The sequence below is a fragment of the Bidens hawaiensis genome, unplaced genomic scaffold, assembly GCF_021521415.1.
Source record: "Bidens hawaiensis isolate Kalapana, Puna unplaced genomic scaffold, B.hawaiensis_p1.1 tig00021379_1, whole genome shotgun sequence".
In the NCBI taxonomy this organism is placed as follows: Eukaryota; Viridiplantae; Streptophyta; class Magnoliopsida; order Asterales; family Asteraceae; genus Bidens; species Bidens hawaiensis.
In genome coordinates, this window is record NW_027493321.1 from 288061 (window position 1) to 306221 (window position 18161).

Sequence of the window (18161 nt, forward strand, 5' to 3'; positions counted from 1 at the left end):
CTTAGTTGTCTTACTGTCTGTTTAACGTTTAACGTGTTGTAGATGCCACCGGTAAAGGGAGCCGATATTTTTTTTGGTTTGGTTGGTGGAACACAGTTTTATAACTATTTTTATATGGTAGTTGCTTAGTGCATATAATTCATTCCATGTTAAAAATTTTTGAAGTAACGTGTCAATACCGAATTTTAAGAAAAGTAGATACCGAATACCACACCGAATCTATCGGTATAATACCGCTATGATACCTGTACTCGTTACAAAATGTTCATATATGTATCTATATGATATGTACGATATCAAATTTCAAGAAAAGTGAGTACTTAATCCAATACCATATCATACCATACCATATGTACATATCAATCATGATACCGGCACTCATTATCTACTCACTCTCTCATATAAACAAAGAAAACACATTTATATATTTAAAAGGAAACCATATATTTTTCTTCATGAAAAGTTTGAATGACTATAATATTCGAGATAGCAATTCTTCAATGCTGGAACTCTTTAATAATTTTCTAGCATTAACATGTATAGAGGGACATTACGTGTTTCTTATTAATCCCATGCTTCAAAATTCAAATAATATTGTTTCCTAAAACCCACCACAAACTTTTTTAGTACAGTAAATCTCAACATTTTTTAAACTAAGTGAGAAACTTTTGTTAAACTTATGCTGCCGAAATTGTTTTAGTTTCTTATCATTGCAAGATGAGTACATTTTTGTCGCAAACACGCACACAAACGTGATTTTTATAAAGTCATATATGTTAAAACCATATAAGTTTAGAACGTGTGTGCATGTGTTGAAGATGAAACTACATCAAAACCAGTATCATATACAGAAAAAAGCTATAGATAAATGGAATCTGCGTCTGTTTATTCAACTCCCATAAAAATAACTAGTGCGTATTAAAAAAATATTTATAGGTTCTGTGCGTTTAGCTGACCAGAAGCATTAGCTGCATCCGTTATGCACTTCACATATTTGGCACTTTTCGTTGCTCCCAACCAAGCCATCCAGATGAATCCAATCCATCCTGATCCAAAAATATAACTTCAGCACAAAACATCATATTGTTATAAGTAGGTTAAAGGTTCAAACTATTTAATCTAACAACATAGTATCTGTTAATCCAACTCTAATTGCAAGCGGCCAGACAGTTAAAATTACAAAAACAAAATAAATATATATTATAACAAAAACGGAACAAGTTGAATGTTTCAAAATGAATTTATATACTTACAGCTTCCAAATTATTTCATTGAAAAACAGACAAATATCTCAATAATATAGTTTTTGTAAGGGTAACCAAGTTTCCTAACCGTACCACTAAAGTCAAAAACACAGTTTTTTTTGTCCCTCTAAAGCACTACTTTCGTTAGGTATTACAATCCTAGTTTCAAGATCAAATACAAATCATTCTTAATATGAAAACAGTAAGAACTAATATGCAATTAACTTGAAATAAACATTGAACAAAAAATTGCTAAATAATAACCAAGTTTCATAATCGTAAAATTTAAGTCACACTGGAAAAGAAAAGTTATCACTAAATAGTGACCACCATTCATATATGTTTCATTTGCCTCACTTAATTTAAACGTTTATAAAAATCTTATATAGGACTAAAACACTTATGGAAGTTGTGACTTTAGAGAGTAAAAAAAATTCTGTGACTTTAGTGGAACACTTGAAAACTTGGTTACTATTGTATAAAGTGACCCCCCTTTTGTAATAATCTACCTATTCTAATAAAGTTATAATTAGTTTGTGGTTAATCCTCACATTTTTTTCCCTCCAAAACTAATATATGTAATAGATTAATAATTATTCACTTTCCTTTTACACTTCATTTGTATTATATCTATAACATGATTAAATTATTCATTTTTCTTTAAACTCTATTTATATTATATCTATACACTTTTACAAAAATAAATATTTACATATTATACTAATATACATTGTTAGAATATATTTCACAACATGCTTTGTAAAATCCAAAATCAACAACAAAACGTGTTTGTTAAATATTGAAAAGAATATAAATTTAAATGTTATTATTAATATATTATATTATGTATATTGTTGAACATTGTAAATAAAAAAACTCTAATATGCTTTCAATTTATGATGTAATTTTTTTTAATCACTAAATTATAAATATATGTATAAAAGTTGATCCATTTTTTAAAAATAAATCCATTTATCAATTGGTTTTTTTTGTACATTGTCATATAAATTTATAAATTATAAATATTTTATTTAAATCTATCTATTTATATTTTCAATTAATTTAGTAAACCATACATATATGTGTTAAATTGTAAGGATAGTATATATCAATCACTTTATATATAATAAAGTTTATCATATTTAGTTTCTTGGGTTTTTTTTATTGCTTCGGGTTTACAGGTTAAAAGTTAGTAAATAGATCATTTGGTAGAAATTAACTACATTTGGCTCAAATTTATTACGGGTAAAAATAGGGTAATCTGAATATTTTTAAAATTTTGAGAATGCAATTATATTTATCGTCAAACTTGTTACGGGTTCAAAGCTTTGACTTGAAAATGTAAAACAAATGAAAGTTAGAATTTCAAATATGATTGGGTTTCGAATTATATTAATGACATTTTTGAAAATAGTAAAAAAATTCAAGATTTACACATTGAGTACATTTCCCATTACTATTAAAATCTAAGAAAAAATGGCACACACTTCCAACATACCACCTCCAGGCCTATCAATACTTTTAACTTTTATCAAATTAAAAACATTTGCGTTAGCATTGATTTTTCCCCGAATAGTGATCAAAATGTTGTATGTGAAGCATGTCATACAAAATTATGCGCAAGTAAAGCAAAACATACACAAAACTGAACGGGTAACCTGTTATTATTATTATTATTTTTTGTCAATTAGCAAGTCGAGAAGCCCTTCAAACTTATCAAAATCTTTTTCATGGTGTAGCTCAAAACTATTATTATATGAGAAGTATTCTCCGAAATTGGTTCATAACCAAATTTCTTTCAATTATACATATCTGATACTGATAATAAATTTTTAATAGATGAGTGTTATTTGGTATATTTTTGAACGTGCATTATTTTTTTTTATTTAGTCCCTTTTTTTTAGAAAAAATCATTTTGTGATATTAAATAAAATCAATTTATGTATAATGATACAAACATAGATGTAATACATTTTTATATATACATTATGTATTGTTTTATTTGTGCTTTATTATTTAGATCATCTCGTGTGTTACACGGGCTCTAAAACTAGTATTTAATATTTAGTGACAAAAAGTTAGTAGCTTATAAGTTATAAAGTCCATAACATTTTTTCGTTTATTCAAGCTTAACTTATAAAACTGAACTTTTGTAATACATAAAACACATTTTAATCAAATTTTAATAAGTTTCCTTTTTAATATCCTTATAGGGGTGCGCTCAATACAAAACTAATTTAAGTAGAAAACTGCATAAACACTTGTACATGGTGCTAACATAATATAGTGTGAGGGAAAGCGTGTCCGTTATGCAGTTATACAACCGTATTATGTATCTCACAACTAAAGCAATATATATAGTTAGTTATGCGGTCCTCGCAGTGTGCAGCCTAAAATTGGTTGTGTAGAATAATGGAAACAGAAGTAAAATGATTATATATACCTGCAGCGATTAAAGCCGCGATGATCGATGAGACAGTTACTATGAACGTAACAAATGCAGTGACGAACAGCACGCCAAGGTACATTGCTGTCATACAAGCGAAGAAAATAGCCACGAAGCCACCAACTGCTGCCAAAGAGATGAGAAGAGAGATCACAATTGCATTCACAGTTGCTGCAACAAACACCGCTGTAAACACCAACATTCCTGTTAGAGCTAATAGAGTCACTATTCCTGCCTGCACAAGTTTTCATCAAGAAGTAATCATAAATTAGATAAATTTCATAAACATTCAACACCTATGAATAACTAATGCTATCTGATCAATTATCAGAGCATTACTGCATTTTATATCTATACATAGGGCTTAATATGTCACGTAGCTACTGCATCCGTTTACTTAATCATCAATCGAATAGTTTTAACGTTGTTTCTTCTTTGGTTCACTTCCAATATCAATCCAATCCTCAACTCTAACCATCTATGATATCTTTCCAATGAATGTACTACTAGATACATGAAAGACATTAGGCCTATAAACGAACCGCATGTTTGTGTTTGTTCATTTAACTTTAAACGAACACGAACACTTAATCAGACAAAAGCGTGTGTTCATGTTCGTTCATTTAAAAAATGATCATGTTCGTTCGTTTATAATTTAATCGAACAGTTCATGGACATAAATGAACAAAGATAAACGAACATAAATGACACTTAAATGAACACAAACGAACAAGCATAAAACCATTAACTGGGTGACTCATCCAGATAATAGTTAATTATTTTCTATTAATATGTAAACGAACATAAATAAACGAACAAAACATGTGTTCATGTTCGTTTGTTTAATTAAATAAACGAACTTCCTGTCAAACAGCTCACGAAACATTCGGTTACTTTACAGGCCTAATAGACATCAAAGAGACCACTCATCAAGAGTTAAACTGAACTCTGAATTGTGAACTATTAAATTCTGTATGAATCAGTGAATTCAAAAATTAAATTCAACAGAAATTAAAACGTCATATACGTTTCAAAATCTATCTAATAACTTCATCATTAATGAATCCAGATACTAATTCCAACCGTACGAACAGATAAGGAAACAACAAAAACACAAATCAATACTTATTATTATTTTTATGAACTCGTATTCAATCCAAATCAAACAAACACTCACAGAAACAACCAGTAAACCGCGAACAGGACTACCACTACTCCACTCAATAACATCACGCCGCGTGTTCACAGCAGCCTTACGAAACATCGGAACCGCCTCAACAACCGATTTCCGGATCCGAGAAGCCACCGGATCACTTGAATTCTGATCCAAAACCGAATCGATCAGGTGTACGGACGCGCTGTACAGTGTTACATCTTCTTCTACTGATTCAGTCGTCACTTTGGATCTAGGGCTTGAGGTTTGTTCGTTTTCGTCAGGTAATATTACGCCGCCGTGTGGTTTGTCCGCACCGCCGTTCATGACCGCCATTTTGATTGGCCGGAATGTTGCGTGAAGGTGATTTAAATTAGGCGAGGGTGTTTGGACCGTTGGATTTGGAGAGTGTGTTGGATGTTAGTTGATCTGACGGTTTAAGGATGTTGAGATCCATGAAAACAGTTGCGGAGTAATCGGGTGTGCTAATTAAAAAGACAAATATTTATTTTTAGTTTGGTATTTTCTTTTTAACTGTAATAAACGAAAAAATAATAATCACTAATAATTTAATATAGCTTTTATCTTTTTAATAAAAAATTATTTTAACCATTTAATATGAATTTAACATTGTAAACTTGTTCACTTTATTAATTTTTTTGTTACGATACAGAATAAGATACTATACACTAAATTATAAATAGATAATTTAATTTTGTCTTTATTTTAGGAAGAAAAAACTACTAATTTATCCCTTTACTCAGTTAGTTTAATTAGTTTATTACAGTTTAGATTTTAGAATAAGAAATTTTATACCAAACTAGTAGAAATTTTATACAGTCGTTAAGATTTACCTTGTGATATATACTAATATACATAAAATCACATTAAAAATGAAAATAAAACCTAACAGATGACTTATTAATAATAATTTGTAATTTGTAAATACATATAATAGTAATAATAATAAATAAATAAAACCTAAGAAATAACTAATAGAGATAATAATAATATAATTCTCGAGTTTATATATATAAAACATCACACCAAAAGGTTTTTGAACAAAATAAAAAAAATTACAGTGTTAGATTTACATTTTAGAGAATTAATAATGAGAATTAAGTTTATCTAATTAATATTGGAGAGAGACAAGTAAATTTCAAGAAAACACCCACTTTAGTAAATACTTTTCAAACTACACTACATTGGTAAATATTTTTTCCAACTACACTAGTTTAGTAAAAAACTCTTTATCAGGAGCTTCATGTAATGATTTTGATACTTAAATATTTACTTATTATTTATGGAAATTTGAATTTTAATAATTCATTACTAATAACCCCTATTTTAATACCGGAAAATTCACTAAATGACCCATATAAAAAAATTTAAGAAAATTATAAAACCAAAAAGAAATTAAAAATATATATATATTTATCTGACATCTCTCGTTTGAAAAAAATATATTGGTTTTACCTTCAGGTTTATTTTAATTTTTAGGATCAGGTTTTGTGAGGTTAGGTTATTTTTTTTTTTGTCATATGATGAATTGTTTTAATGAAATATATTAATTAGGGACATATATGATATGTTAACTATTATAGAATGATATATTTGATATTTCACTTTTAGAGAGGGGCATGTATGATATTTAAAATTTATATGGATATATATATATATATATGATATTTCTTAATTTGCAGGGATATATATATATATATATATATATGAAATTCCCCTAATCTAATAATCTTAACTAATAATCTAACTGACAGCAAATGAAACTTTCAATTTAGTTACTAACAGCAATCTCAATCTAACAGATTGTTAACTCTTTTAATTTTTGTTTATTTAGGCCGTATGAAATGAAAACAATTGATAAGAAATCAACTTACTAAAATACCCTTTATAATTAAAAAACAAATTGATAAAAAAAAAGACATGCCTTAGTTTATAATCCTATATAGCTACACTTTCTTTTAATAAACCAAAATCTTCCTTCCTCATAACACACAATCACTCACAATCCCTACCACATTCTCTGGCAAACGTTGAATTCATCATCTCCGCCCACCGTCAGCTATCGTGTCCATCGTCATCATAATCACTACCATCTTCTTTGGCTTACACACTTTTGATTTCTTCAACACGTAACAATTTGTCAACCTCCATCTTCGGCCAACCACTATCATCTTTGCGTATCAGCACCATCATGCTTTTGGCGTTTTGAATCCGCTCGATTAACCTCTCATACCTATGTTTACATACCTCATAATACAATCCTACATAGCCACACTTTCTTTAATTAAACTAAATATTCCTTCCTCATAACACACAATCACTCACCATTCCTACCACCATCTCTAGCCATCGTCGAATTCACCATCTCCCACCACCACCGGCCATCATCATCAGCACCACCATATACAACTACTACCACCTTTTCAGGCTTACACACTTTTGATTTTTTCAGCAACACGCAACAATTTTCCAGCCTCCATCTTCGACCAACCACTATTATCTTTGTGTATCAGCACCGTCATGCTTGTGGCGTTTTGAATATGCTCAATTAACCTCTCCTATCTCTATTAATCATGTCAGTTCAAATGTACTTGTTTCACCATTTGTCTCCTCTCCACTTTTCCATGATCCACCGCAACTTGATTCAAATCTGCTAGGTTGAGGGTTTGACAAGTTGGTAGTGACGATTCCAGATATTGTAGGGTGGCCGATGACTTTTTCCCCTGGTTGCCAAAAAAGAACTGTCACAAGAGATGGTGACCGTATGTATGCATGAGATGATTTATTCTTTTAGTTTAGTTTTTGGACGAGAAGTGGGCTGATGACTTTATTTTTTTAAGTTAAGTGTACTATTATCATTCCACACGAATTAAAGAGAATAAAAATGACAGAGTTAACAACCTCTCAGACTGATATTGTTATTAGTAACTAAACTAAAAATTGAATTTTTACCGGTCAGATTATTAGAGATTATTAGTTGCCAATGATTATTATTTATTAGTTTTGTAATTTCAAAAGTTAAAATTACTACAGCTAAATTAAAACACATAGAAACACCTCTACTGCTCTACATCTCTATCCCCAATCATGATTCGTTCCCTCGAATTTTGATAAAGAAAACAAACAACTCCTTCATATTTGTTTATTACTATTCATTTCACATGTCTATTCTTTATATTTTTAATGATACATGTGAGTGTAAGAAAAAAAAAATAAAAAAAAACAAAAGGAGAGATAAGTGATAATTTATTGAATGAACATAAATACGAAGAATGTGATGTAGACATTTTTTAAAAGCTGAAAATAAATTTAAAATGTGATTTGTAATTAAATTAATGTTGGATGGGACGTGAACTACGCCCTCATTTTTTTCCAAAATAAAAGAATTCAAAAACTCTTTTATAACATAAAATCGCACTCATGTATTAAAAAACTAGTTTTTATTCCCCGTCTTACGAGATTGTTTTATATTGTTTGTTTTAATATTTATTTATTTATTTATTTATATTTTTTATTGTATGAAAGTTAATAATATACTTATGGTTTAATGATAAATTGTTTCATAAATAAATGATATGTTATAACCCGGTTTAAAAGCTATATGGTTTTGATAAGCCCCAAGACTCGTTTATTTATTTTACTTTGAAATTGGTTTTTTAATTATAAATTATATTTATGAAAGTTAATAATATACTTATGTTTTGATTAGACCCAAGACCCGTTTATTTTTTACTATCAAATTGGTTTTTTATTTTAAATAATATATATATCTTTTTTTAAAATAAATAAGATATTATTTTTTATTATATCTTATTTTATAGGATTTTAACATAAATAATTTGGTGAGAATAATTTTTAATTTAATGAGATTTTATAACTCGTTTAAGGAATATCTGGTTTTGGTAAGACCCATACCCATGAATTCGGGTAAAATGCATGAGAAACCTTCATTTAAAAATTAAGCAAATCTGGTGACTCCAAAAAAGGAGAAGCGACCATATCGCAACACGTAGAATTTTTATGTCTTCGTTTATATATATTATAGATAATAAAACTATTTAAATAATTACGAAAATTTGGGTGTTACTCGTCGTTCATTGCAACATAATTGTAATTAACTAATACTATCACACGCGTATTTCCGAAATCAAGTCATAACATATTGCAAAATGACACACTCATGCATAAATCAAGTCAAGAGTCCATAAATAGCCACATACAAAACCAATGTAAACATGTAATCTCAAACATCCATGCATTAAATAAGTCTAAACAAACAAACGACTAAGTCTCAAGGTAGAAAGTAACATGAACAAGGCTAAGTGAAACGAGTAATAAAAATAAAATCTTCATTGGTAGTCCGAACTCGTGCCGTCTCACACAGGGAGCAGGTGATGTTGGTATTTCAGGACTATTGCAACACACGAATTGAAATGAAGCAAAAAACTTTGTTCTTAATTAATAATCAGAAAAGTGAATACAACTTGAGAACCCTAAGGCCTCCTTAAATACTGAAATAAAACAACGTTTCTACTTAAGGAATAGGTAAACCCTAAAGACTAGGCCACAAACAGCTCTTATTAAAAACTTAAATAATGATAAGCAAATAAATAGGAATAAACACACGTGCATATAATGAGTCTTGAATTAACTTTTAACACCCTCCCTTGATTCAAACTCCATTACACCAAGTAGCTCCAGAAGTAGACAAATTTTTCGCGGGATAAAGCCTTCGTCATCACATCTGCAATCTGCTCATGAGTACTGCAATATCCCAAACTGATTTCCTCTTGGCAAACCATTTCTCTAACAAAGTGATACCTTAGTTCAATGTGTTTAGTTCTCCCATGCATCACTGGATTCTTACTTAAGTTGATACTTGACTTGTTATCACAATACATAGTAGTAGCCTCCTATTGAGGAAATCCAAGATCATTTAATATTCTGCGCAACCAAACAGCTTGACATGTAGCAGCAGTGGACGCAATATATTCAGCCTCGGCGCTTGACAAGGCAACTGTAGGTTGTTTCTTCGAGGTCCAAGTGACAGCATCACTGCCAAGACTAAACACATGACCTGAAACACTCTTTCTATCATCCAAACCGCTTGCCCAATCACTATCTGTGAACCCAATCAGATTGACAGCATCACCCCTATCATACCAAATGCCAAAATCAACTGTACCAGCAACATAGCGTAATATTCTTCTAGCAGCACCAAAGTGAATCTTGGAGGGAGCTTGCATGAACCTGGACACCAAACTGACTGAGAAGGCTAAGTCAGGTCTGGTGTGAGTTAGATAGATGAGTCCTCCTACCAGACTTCTAAACAAGAATTTGTCTGATTTGTTTGCTTGATCATCCAGGAGCAATTTTTCATAGGCATTCATTGGAGTGTCTTCTGCGTTGCTATCCTTTATCCCAAATTTGCTTAACAGATTCTTTGCATACTTCTCTTGGAGATGAATATGACATGAAATGTTTGCTTCACTTCAAGGCCTAAAAAATACTTTAACATGCCCATATCAGTCATGTCAAATACATGCTTTATCCCTCCCTTGAATTCTACAATAAGATCAGTGGATGGACTGACATATAATATCATCCACGTATAGACATACATACATCATTTCATTGTTTCTACCCTTATTTACATAGAGTGTAGGTTCGTTATTGCTTCTTTGGTATCCATGACTGATAAAGTAATTATCAATCTTAGAATTCCAGGCCCTTGGGGCCTGTTTTGACCCATATATTGCCTTTTTTTAACCGGTACACTTTATCTTCACTACCTTCAATCACAAACACCTCTGGCTGCTCAACATAAATCTCTTCAATTAAGTCACCATTGATATCCAACTGATGTATAGCCCAAGCAAGATGAGCAGCCACACTTATCACCACCCTTATAGTTTCAAACCTTGCAACATGTGCAAAGGTTTCTAGATAATCGACCCCATGTTGTTGAGAATACCCTTTAGCCACTAGTCTAGCTTTGTACTTTAAGATTTTTCCATCTGACCTGATCTTGGTCTTGTACAACCATTTTAACCCAACCAAGTTCTTCCCACTTGGGAGCACAACAAGTTCCCAAGTGTTTTTCTTCTCTATTGCACTTAGTTCTCCATGCATAGCCAACTTCCATTCTTCTTTGGTTACAGCTTCAGTGTAAGTGGTTGGATCAGTAATGTTAAGAGAAAATTGACAAGTGGTAACATCAATTTCTTCATAATTGGCATATACATCAGCCAATCCTCTTACTCTTGGTGGTCTATCAACTGTTGAATCGAAGGCAACATTAGTTATAATGGTAGAGTCAAAAGGTAAAGGAGTTGGTTGTTAGGAGATTGAGACGGTGATGGGCTAGGGCTGTTGTGACTAGTTGAGGGTGAGGAACATGAGCTGTTTTGGGTAGTGTTTGGAATATTGTCAAAGGGAGCCAAAGGAAAAGGATCAGTATAGAGATGTTCACAAATTGCTGAATTGTTACTTTTCAAATTCCATTTTTCATTTTCAAGAAAGACAACATCCCTTCTCGTTAAGAACTTCTTAGTGGTTGGATTATAAAGTCTGTAACCTTTGCTTTATATGGAGTACCCAATGAAGATACACCTTTCAGGATTGATCATCAAGTTTCCTTCTTTTCTGAGCGGGTACCAGACCATGAACCACACTACCAAATACCTTTAAGTGGCTAACAGTTGGTTTTCTGTTAGACCAGACATGAATAGGTGTTTGATCTTGTATAATCTTGGTAGGTGCCATGTTGATAAGGTAAACTGATGTTGCAACTGCTTCAGCCCAAAAATAATTAAGCATTGACTTGTGCTTTATCATACTTATAGTCATTCCCATGATTGTACGATTCTTTCTCTGCACTACACCATTGTGTTGAGGAGTGTAGGGAGGAGTGAGTTGTCTTTTAATGCCATATAGGTCAGAATAGTTGTTGAATTCAATGGAAATAAATTCTCCCCCTCGGTCAGATCTTAACACTTTAATCGAGAAATCACTCTCATTTTCCACCATGGCTTTGAAAAGTTTGAACTTAACAAAGGCATCAGATCTGTTAGCTATAAAATAAACCCAGCACATGAGGGTATAATCATCAATAAACAAAAGATAATACTTACTTCCCCCCAAACTGGAAGCTTGCATTGGACCACATACATGAGTGTGGATCAACTCAAGTTTCTTAGAGGCTCTCCAAGACTTTGAAGGAAAAGAGTCTCGGCTTTGTTACCCATAACACAACCTTCACATGAGTCTATGGGTTTGATATTAGGTAACCCATGCACCATTGATTTATCATGAAGAAGTTTAAGACCATGACAATGGTAGTGCCCATATCTCAAATGCCATATTCTGGTTGTTTCATCTATTTTATTGTTAGACTGATTCCCATAAACTGCCTTGGAAGCATCTAACAAAAACATGTTGTTAGGTGCAACTAGGATAGTTATTAGGATGGCATTTGTTGTTTTTGCTCTAATCACACATTTCCCATCATAAAACAATAATGAATACCCCTTTTTCATCAATTGACCCACACTTAAAAGGTTGTATTCCAGCTTTGGTGCAAAATACACATCATCTAGCAAACGGAATGTATTATTACTGGTGTTAATTTTAACCGTACCTTTCCCTTCAATGGACAGCTCTTTCTTATCACCTAAACGAACATATAGCTTGAATGACTCATCAAGTTGAGTGAACATCCCTCTTGCTCATGTCATATGATTGGAACACCCAGAATATAATAACCAAAGGGCATTAGAGTTACCACTGGATTGATCCTTTGTCATTAATAGGTACTGATCTCTAGCATGATCAGTCATAGCCACGAATAGCCTTTGTTAATCATGACCTTCTTCTTGTGCTTCGTTTTCAGCAGCCACATTTGCTTGAGGTTCTTCAAGGTACCAGCAATCTTTCTTCAAGTGGCCAATCCGATTGCAATGAAAACATTGAGGGGCTCGATTTCTTTCCATTATTCTCCCTCTTCCACGACCTCTAGTCATACCTCGACCTCTTCCTTTGGTCCCACCAGAGTTGTTATATGGCTGAACAACTTGAAGAGCTTGTTCTTCACTCTTCTCCACCTTTTCAGGAGTTCGGCTATTAATCCTCTCTTCTTGGGACTGTAAAGATCCCATGATTTTCACAGGGGTAAGTTTAGATAGGTCATAGGATACTTCAATGGAAGGTACCACATAGTCGAACTTAGGAGTAAGATCGCGTAGTATCTTCTCAACTATGGATTAGTCGACAATGACTTCACCATAAGATCTCTTTTGCTGACTATGTCCATGACCCTTCCAAAATATTCACCAATCAATTCACCCTCTTTCATAGCAAGATTCTCAAAGTCTCGTCTCAAACCCTGGAGTTTTACAAACTTAACCTGAGAATCTCCCTCAAACTCCATCTTCAAGATTTCCCATGTCTCCTTGGCTATAGATGGAGTAGCCACACGGGAAAACAATTGATCATGAACGGCTTGCTGAATGAGTGCCATGGCATAAGCATCGCGTTTCTGGGCAGCCTTCAATTTGTTCGAGTCTGCTTCAGTTTCATTAATCCCAGTTACCACCAGGTCCCAAAGATCACGTGATCTTAGGATGGTCTTCATTCGAATGCTCCAGAACGCATACCCATCACCCTTAAAGACATGGATCGGGGTAGGGGCACTAGGCAGCATGCTGGTATATTCAGCCACTGAGAACTTGATCGATGATATTCTTCACACTCTTCTGATAGGGAGCACCGCCTGTGCTCTGATTCCAAATTTGTTGGTATTTCAGGACTGTTGCAACACACGTAGAATTGAAAGGAAGAAAAAAAGCTTTGTTCTTAATAAATAATCAGAAAAGTGAATACAACTTGAGAACCATAAGCCTCCTTATATACTGAAATAAAACAACGGTTCTACCTAAGGAATATGTAAATCCTAAAGATCAGGCAACAAATGGCTCTTATTCAAAACTTAGATAATGATAAGAAAATAAATAGGAGTAAACACACGTGCATATAATGAGTCTTGAATTAACTTTTAACAGGTGCAATAGCTGGAATTCCCATCATTTTGGATTGTCCTTTCTATTACCCTACTGCAGAGCTCCCTAGCTGGTAGCAGTCATGCATCAGCTATTGATCTCGTAGTGGGAGCTACTGATGTTGTGGTTCATGTGATAAGACTTTTCAGAGTAACCTATAAGGGTAATCCCGTAAATTTCCAAGTCATGGTCTGGAAAGTGCTCTTTTCATTATGAGTGGCCGTTGTGAGATAGTTAGGCTGAGGGGTGTGGGGGGCTCTAACGGGGGCGCGAGTGGGGGCTCCAGCCAATAATATTGTGACGTGTGGCAGAGAGAGAAACTGGATACGGTGGGTGTTGGAGCCCCCACTGGAGCCCCTGGCCCTGGTGTGGAGGGGCTCCAGCAGGGGCTCCAGCGGATTTTTTTTTTTATTTTTTTATAAATATATTCAAAAAACGTATTATTAAAAAAACTCATAAATTATTAAAAAAACACACATTAAAAAAAACACATTAATATCTAAAAATAAAATAAAAATTAAAGTACTAAAAAAACATTATTCTTATTCTTCGGCTTGGTCTTCTTCGATCAACCTCTTTCGGATACGTTCCTTTTGCTTTTCCATCAGCATTTGATCGACCGGATTTAGGTTACTGAAGTCTCTTGTAAGGAAGTCCAAATCTCTCATTCGACTTTTTTCCTTTTTGTCATTAGAGACCACCTCCATGGTTTTGTTGAATTTATTGAGGGATTCAACAAGATCGACGATGTTTACGGCTCCCCCCTTAGCCGGTTTTTTCCCCTTGGCGTCCCGTCCCAATGGCCGCCTCCTCGGCGGTGAAGACGTTTACTCCCCCGCAATGTTTAGGTCGAATCCAACGCGGCAATCCGACCCGGCGGAAGTGCTATACGCTCCAGACGAACTAGTTTTAGTCCGTTTCGGCCCTACTTCCGCATCATGGTCCGGCGCCACAAGCTCAACCCACTTGGAACACCTTTTCAACCTCTCCCACAACTTTAAATCGTCCCACGTCTTCACCGTCCCATACCTCCGCAAAAACTCCTGCCTCCACTCTTCGACAATGAAATTGTAAACCGCCAAATCATCACTGCCACTTGGTCTCATACGACCGGCGTTCCTGTTGAAAAGATTAGTAAACAAGCCGACAAATTTTCTGATTTCGGACCACCGACCCGAAATCATATCGGCGTTTCGCTCTGTACTCCCAACGAGCGTATAGAACGTCTCCCTAACCTTTGTCCAAAAAACCTTGCTTTTTTGGTAGTCGGCTGCAAAATGAGTAATTAAATTAGATTTCCAGTTAACTTTTTTATTTAACTTTTTTATTAAAAATCATTTTTAAAAACGTTAAAACAATTACCGCAACGCCGATCCTCAGAAATGACTATCCAAGCCCGACACAAGGCTTCCTTCTCATCCGATGACCACGGAGTGGTTTTCCGTTTCGTCCTCGGAGTCGAAGCCGGTCCCGGCCCGTCCGTTGCAGGTTGTTTTTTCTGGTGGACGGTTGTATGATTCTTGTGTGATTCTTGTGTGATTCTTGTGTCTCTGGAACAACAAAGTTAGGAGACGGTTGTATGTCGGATGGTTGAAAGCCGGATGTTTCTTGCGGCCCCGAATAAAACATCGGTTGGTCTGGTGACGACCATAAATCGTCACCAATATAATCTGAATCTAGGTTTGGGTACCAATTTCCAGACATTTTTGGGTATTATATAGGAGTTTGGGGTATTATATATGAGTTTGGAGACTGAAGTTGTGTTTTGATATGGTTGAAATGGGTTGATTTTGGGGTATTATATAGGAGTTTTTAACGTTTTTTTTTTTAAAAAAATCGGAGCTCAACGGCTCTTTTGGGCGGGCCCACTAGCTTTTTCTCTCTCTTCTCCCGCGACCACACTCACGCCTGCCTGGGGGCTCGCGTTCGCGCCCCGTTCGCGCCCCGGTTCGCGCCCCGGTGGTGTGGGGTTAGCGCCTGGGGGCGCGAGCGGAAGGGCTCACACGCCCAGGTTAGCGCCCCACACCCCTCAGCCTTACATTTGGTGGTGCCGGCTCTCTAATTACATGTGATTGACTGCTTGAGTGGGAATGTCTACTAGATACCTATTAGGGTTAAGACCCTTCCAGTATCACGGTGTAGAACTCTGAAATTCGGTGGAGGTCTAGGATTGTGAAAAGGAAGAAAAAATATTTGTTAACTAATTATATATACATGTTATGTGGTTTATATGTTGTTCACACGATGACTATAAGCAAGGATTTTAGGCTATGGACTAGACTGGGAGTTTCCTGTCTCTCTATAAACCAATGGTCATGATAACAACCTGTCACGCCCCAAGGCGGAAACACGAGGAAGTGACGATCTTATATCACAACACATCAATTTCTAAGAGAAATACTAATGCACTCATCTTAAAACATGTCTTAAAAAACATTTGACTTTTCAAGAACTAGTGGTTTATTTTAAGATATGTTTCTATGCTTATGGTTTGTTTGACATTAGTTTGGTGTTGATGTATGTCGCAACACATTAAATGGAAGCATTTAGTATTTCTCTTAAAATATGACGTTCTTTGATATATAATCATCACGGCCTCGGGAGTCTGCCCTAGTGAGGGTGTGACAAATGGTATTTTTCACAATTCCAAAACTCCGACGTGATACCCCCAGACATGCAAGGACATAGTGAAGAGGTATAACCACTGACTTATATGGGCAGATCGACTTGCTACCACATGATGATATACTCAAATCAATTCAGCAACAAGAAACTCATACAGAGTCACGTGAAGAAATCATAGTGGCAGAAGTGGTGTGTTCATGAGGTCAGTTTTAATTGTAATAGAGATTTATCTACACCATGCTAGCCTTGAAGATTTTATTTTTATAACTCGTTTCACTTAGCCTTATTTATGCTAATTTCAAATTTTAGATTTGGTTGTTTAGACTTATTTCATGTTTGGATGTTTGAGATTACGTACTTTTGTTTTGAATTTTGATTGTGGCTAATTTATGGATACTTGACTTGATTTGTTCATGAATGGCCGAATGTTCCATTTTATGCAATATGTTGGTTTTTATTTTGGAACTACGCATGTGATAACTTGGTGAGGGTGTAACACTTGTCCTTAAAAGAATCAGGGGTTCGTCACGTACCACTCCTGGTGTTTTCATGCAATTCAAATACCAAATCTTTGTATGGTGGCGACTCCATCTAGTTTTATGGTTTCATGTTGCATATAAGGCAAAAGTAGATCATAGCAAATCAAGATGATTACGATAAAAATAGGACAGCTATATCGATCAGCATCATATACTACCCTTCTAATCCGACCCAAACAAAAACAAAAATCCCTTAAATATACCCGCATGAAACATAACTTGCAATAATTAAAGGGTATTTTTTATTTGTGTTCGAGTTTTCATAAATAATATCTTACCTTAACTTTATAAAAGAGTCTAACAAATATCGTGCTTGTCCCGTCAAATAGAGCCTACAATTATAAGACATTTATACAAAAGTCACGAATATGTTTCCTATAACAAAGTCTTTAGTTGATTGGTCGAGGTTCCTGTCTCACATGTGTGCCCTTTCTTTACAGTTAATTTTTTTAAATGAAAATTCTATCATTTCCGGGACTTCAACTCAAGTCCTAGCTCATAGCCTTGATGTGCCTTTACCAATGGGATACCAACCCATTGGTTCTTTACAATACATAATATATAAAGTTCCACCGAAATTGAAGGATTATAATGCTTCAATTAAATTACTTGGATTCACATTTTTTTTATATAAAAACGGGTTTGTTGATTTAACAGCAAAAGCTGAATTACTGAAATTTCTCCATGGTTTGTTACAAAAGTTGAGATTTGTTTCAATTTTTATAAGATGGTTCTGTAGTTAAACAATAGGAGTGGCTACGAAGAATCAAAATATAAGCATATATGCTCAGGGATGCTAGTACCCGATGTGAAAAAGAACTACGGAAAAAAAAATTATGATTTACCTCGGTAGGAACTCGACTGCGGCTTGCAGCAGAGCCGAAACTGGTTCAGAACATTTGTAAGGGGAGATTTAAGAATGAGAGTCGTAGAGAAAGGTAGTGCCTTATTTATATACATAGACCATGATGGAAGAACAAGAAAATAGGCGTGGGAGTTAACTTGTATGCATGCAGATATATATTAGGTTAAATCCCCACGTTTATTTAAATATATCTAATTTAGTTTCTTTTCATC

The 18161-nt window shown here is 34.2% G+C and overlaps 3 protein-coding genes and 1 pseudogene across 3 annotated transcripts; all 4 read right to left on the reverse strand.

The window, feature by feature from the left end:
• Window positions 1-549: 549 nt before the first annotated feature.
• On the reverse strand, window positions 550-5308 carry LOC143563419 (uncharacterized). Its single transcript, XM_077050958.1, has 3 exons — window positions 4868-5308; window positions 3688-3925; window positions 550-1046 (listed from the first exon to the last, which is right to left on the reverse strand). The coding sequence occupies exons 1-3, from the start codon at window positions 5177-5179 to the stop codon at window positions 931-933; spliced, it is 666 nt and encodes a 221-aa protein (XP_076907073.1). The 5' UTR covers window positions 5180-5308; the 3' UTR covers window positions 550-930.
• Window positions 5309-9777: 4469 nt separating this feature from the next.
• Window positions 9778-10254, reverse strand: LOC143563423 (secreted RxLR effector protein 161 pseudogene; annotated as a pseudogene).
• A 1791-nt stretch (window positions 10255-12045) lies between these two features.
• LOC143563425 (uncharacterized) lies at window positions 12046-12582 on the reverse strand. The gene has a single exon (XM_077050963.1). It carries the CDS (start codon window positions 12580-12582, stop codon window positions 12046-12048), a length of 537 nt encoding a protein of 178 aa, XP_076907078.1.
• Window positions 12583-13118: 536 nt separating this feature from the next.
• Window positions 13119-13565, reverse strand: LOC143563426 (uncharacterized). Its single transcript, XM_077050964.1, has one exon. It carries the CDS (start codon window positions 13563-13565, stop codon window positions 13119-13121), a length of 447 nt encoding a protein of 148 aa, XP_076907079.1.
• Window positions 13566-18161: the final 4596 nt, after the last annotated feature.

What these genes read in the sequence shown, in the direction of transcription:
- LOC143563426 (XM_077050964.1), bottom strand. Translation starts at nt 13,565, where the DNA reads ATGCTGCCTAGTGCCCCTACCCCGATCCATGTCTTTAAGGGTGATGGG.
- LOC143563425 (XM_077050963.1), bottom strand. Translation starts at nt 12,582, where the DNA reads ATGTTCACTCAACTTGATGAGTCATTCAAGCTATATGTTCGTTTAGGT.
- LOC143563419 (XM_077050958.1), bottom strand. Translation starts at nt 5,179, where the DNA reads ATGGCGGTCATGAACGGCGGTGCGGACAAACCACACGGCGGCGTAATA. An exon ending in GCGGTTTACTGGTTGTTTCT is followed by an intron (nt 3,926 to 4,867) that starts GTGAGTGTTTGT and finishes AAACTTGTGCAG; the next exon opens with GCAGGAATAGTGACTCTATT. An exon ending in CGCGGCTTTAATCGCTGCAG is followed by an intron (nt 1,047 to 3,687) that starts GTATATATAATC and finishes TTTTTGGATCAG; the next exon opens with GATGGATTGGATTCATCTGG.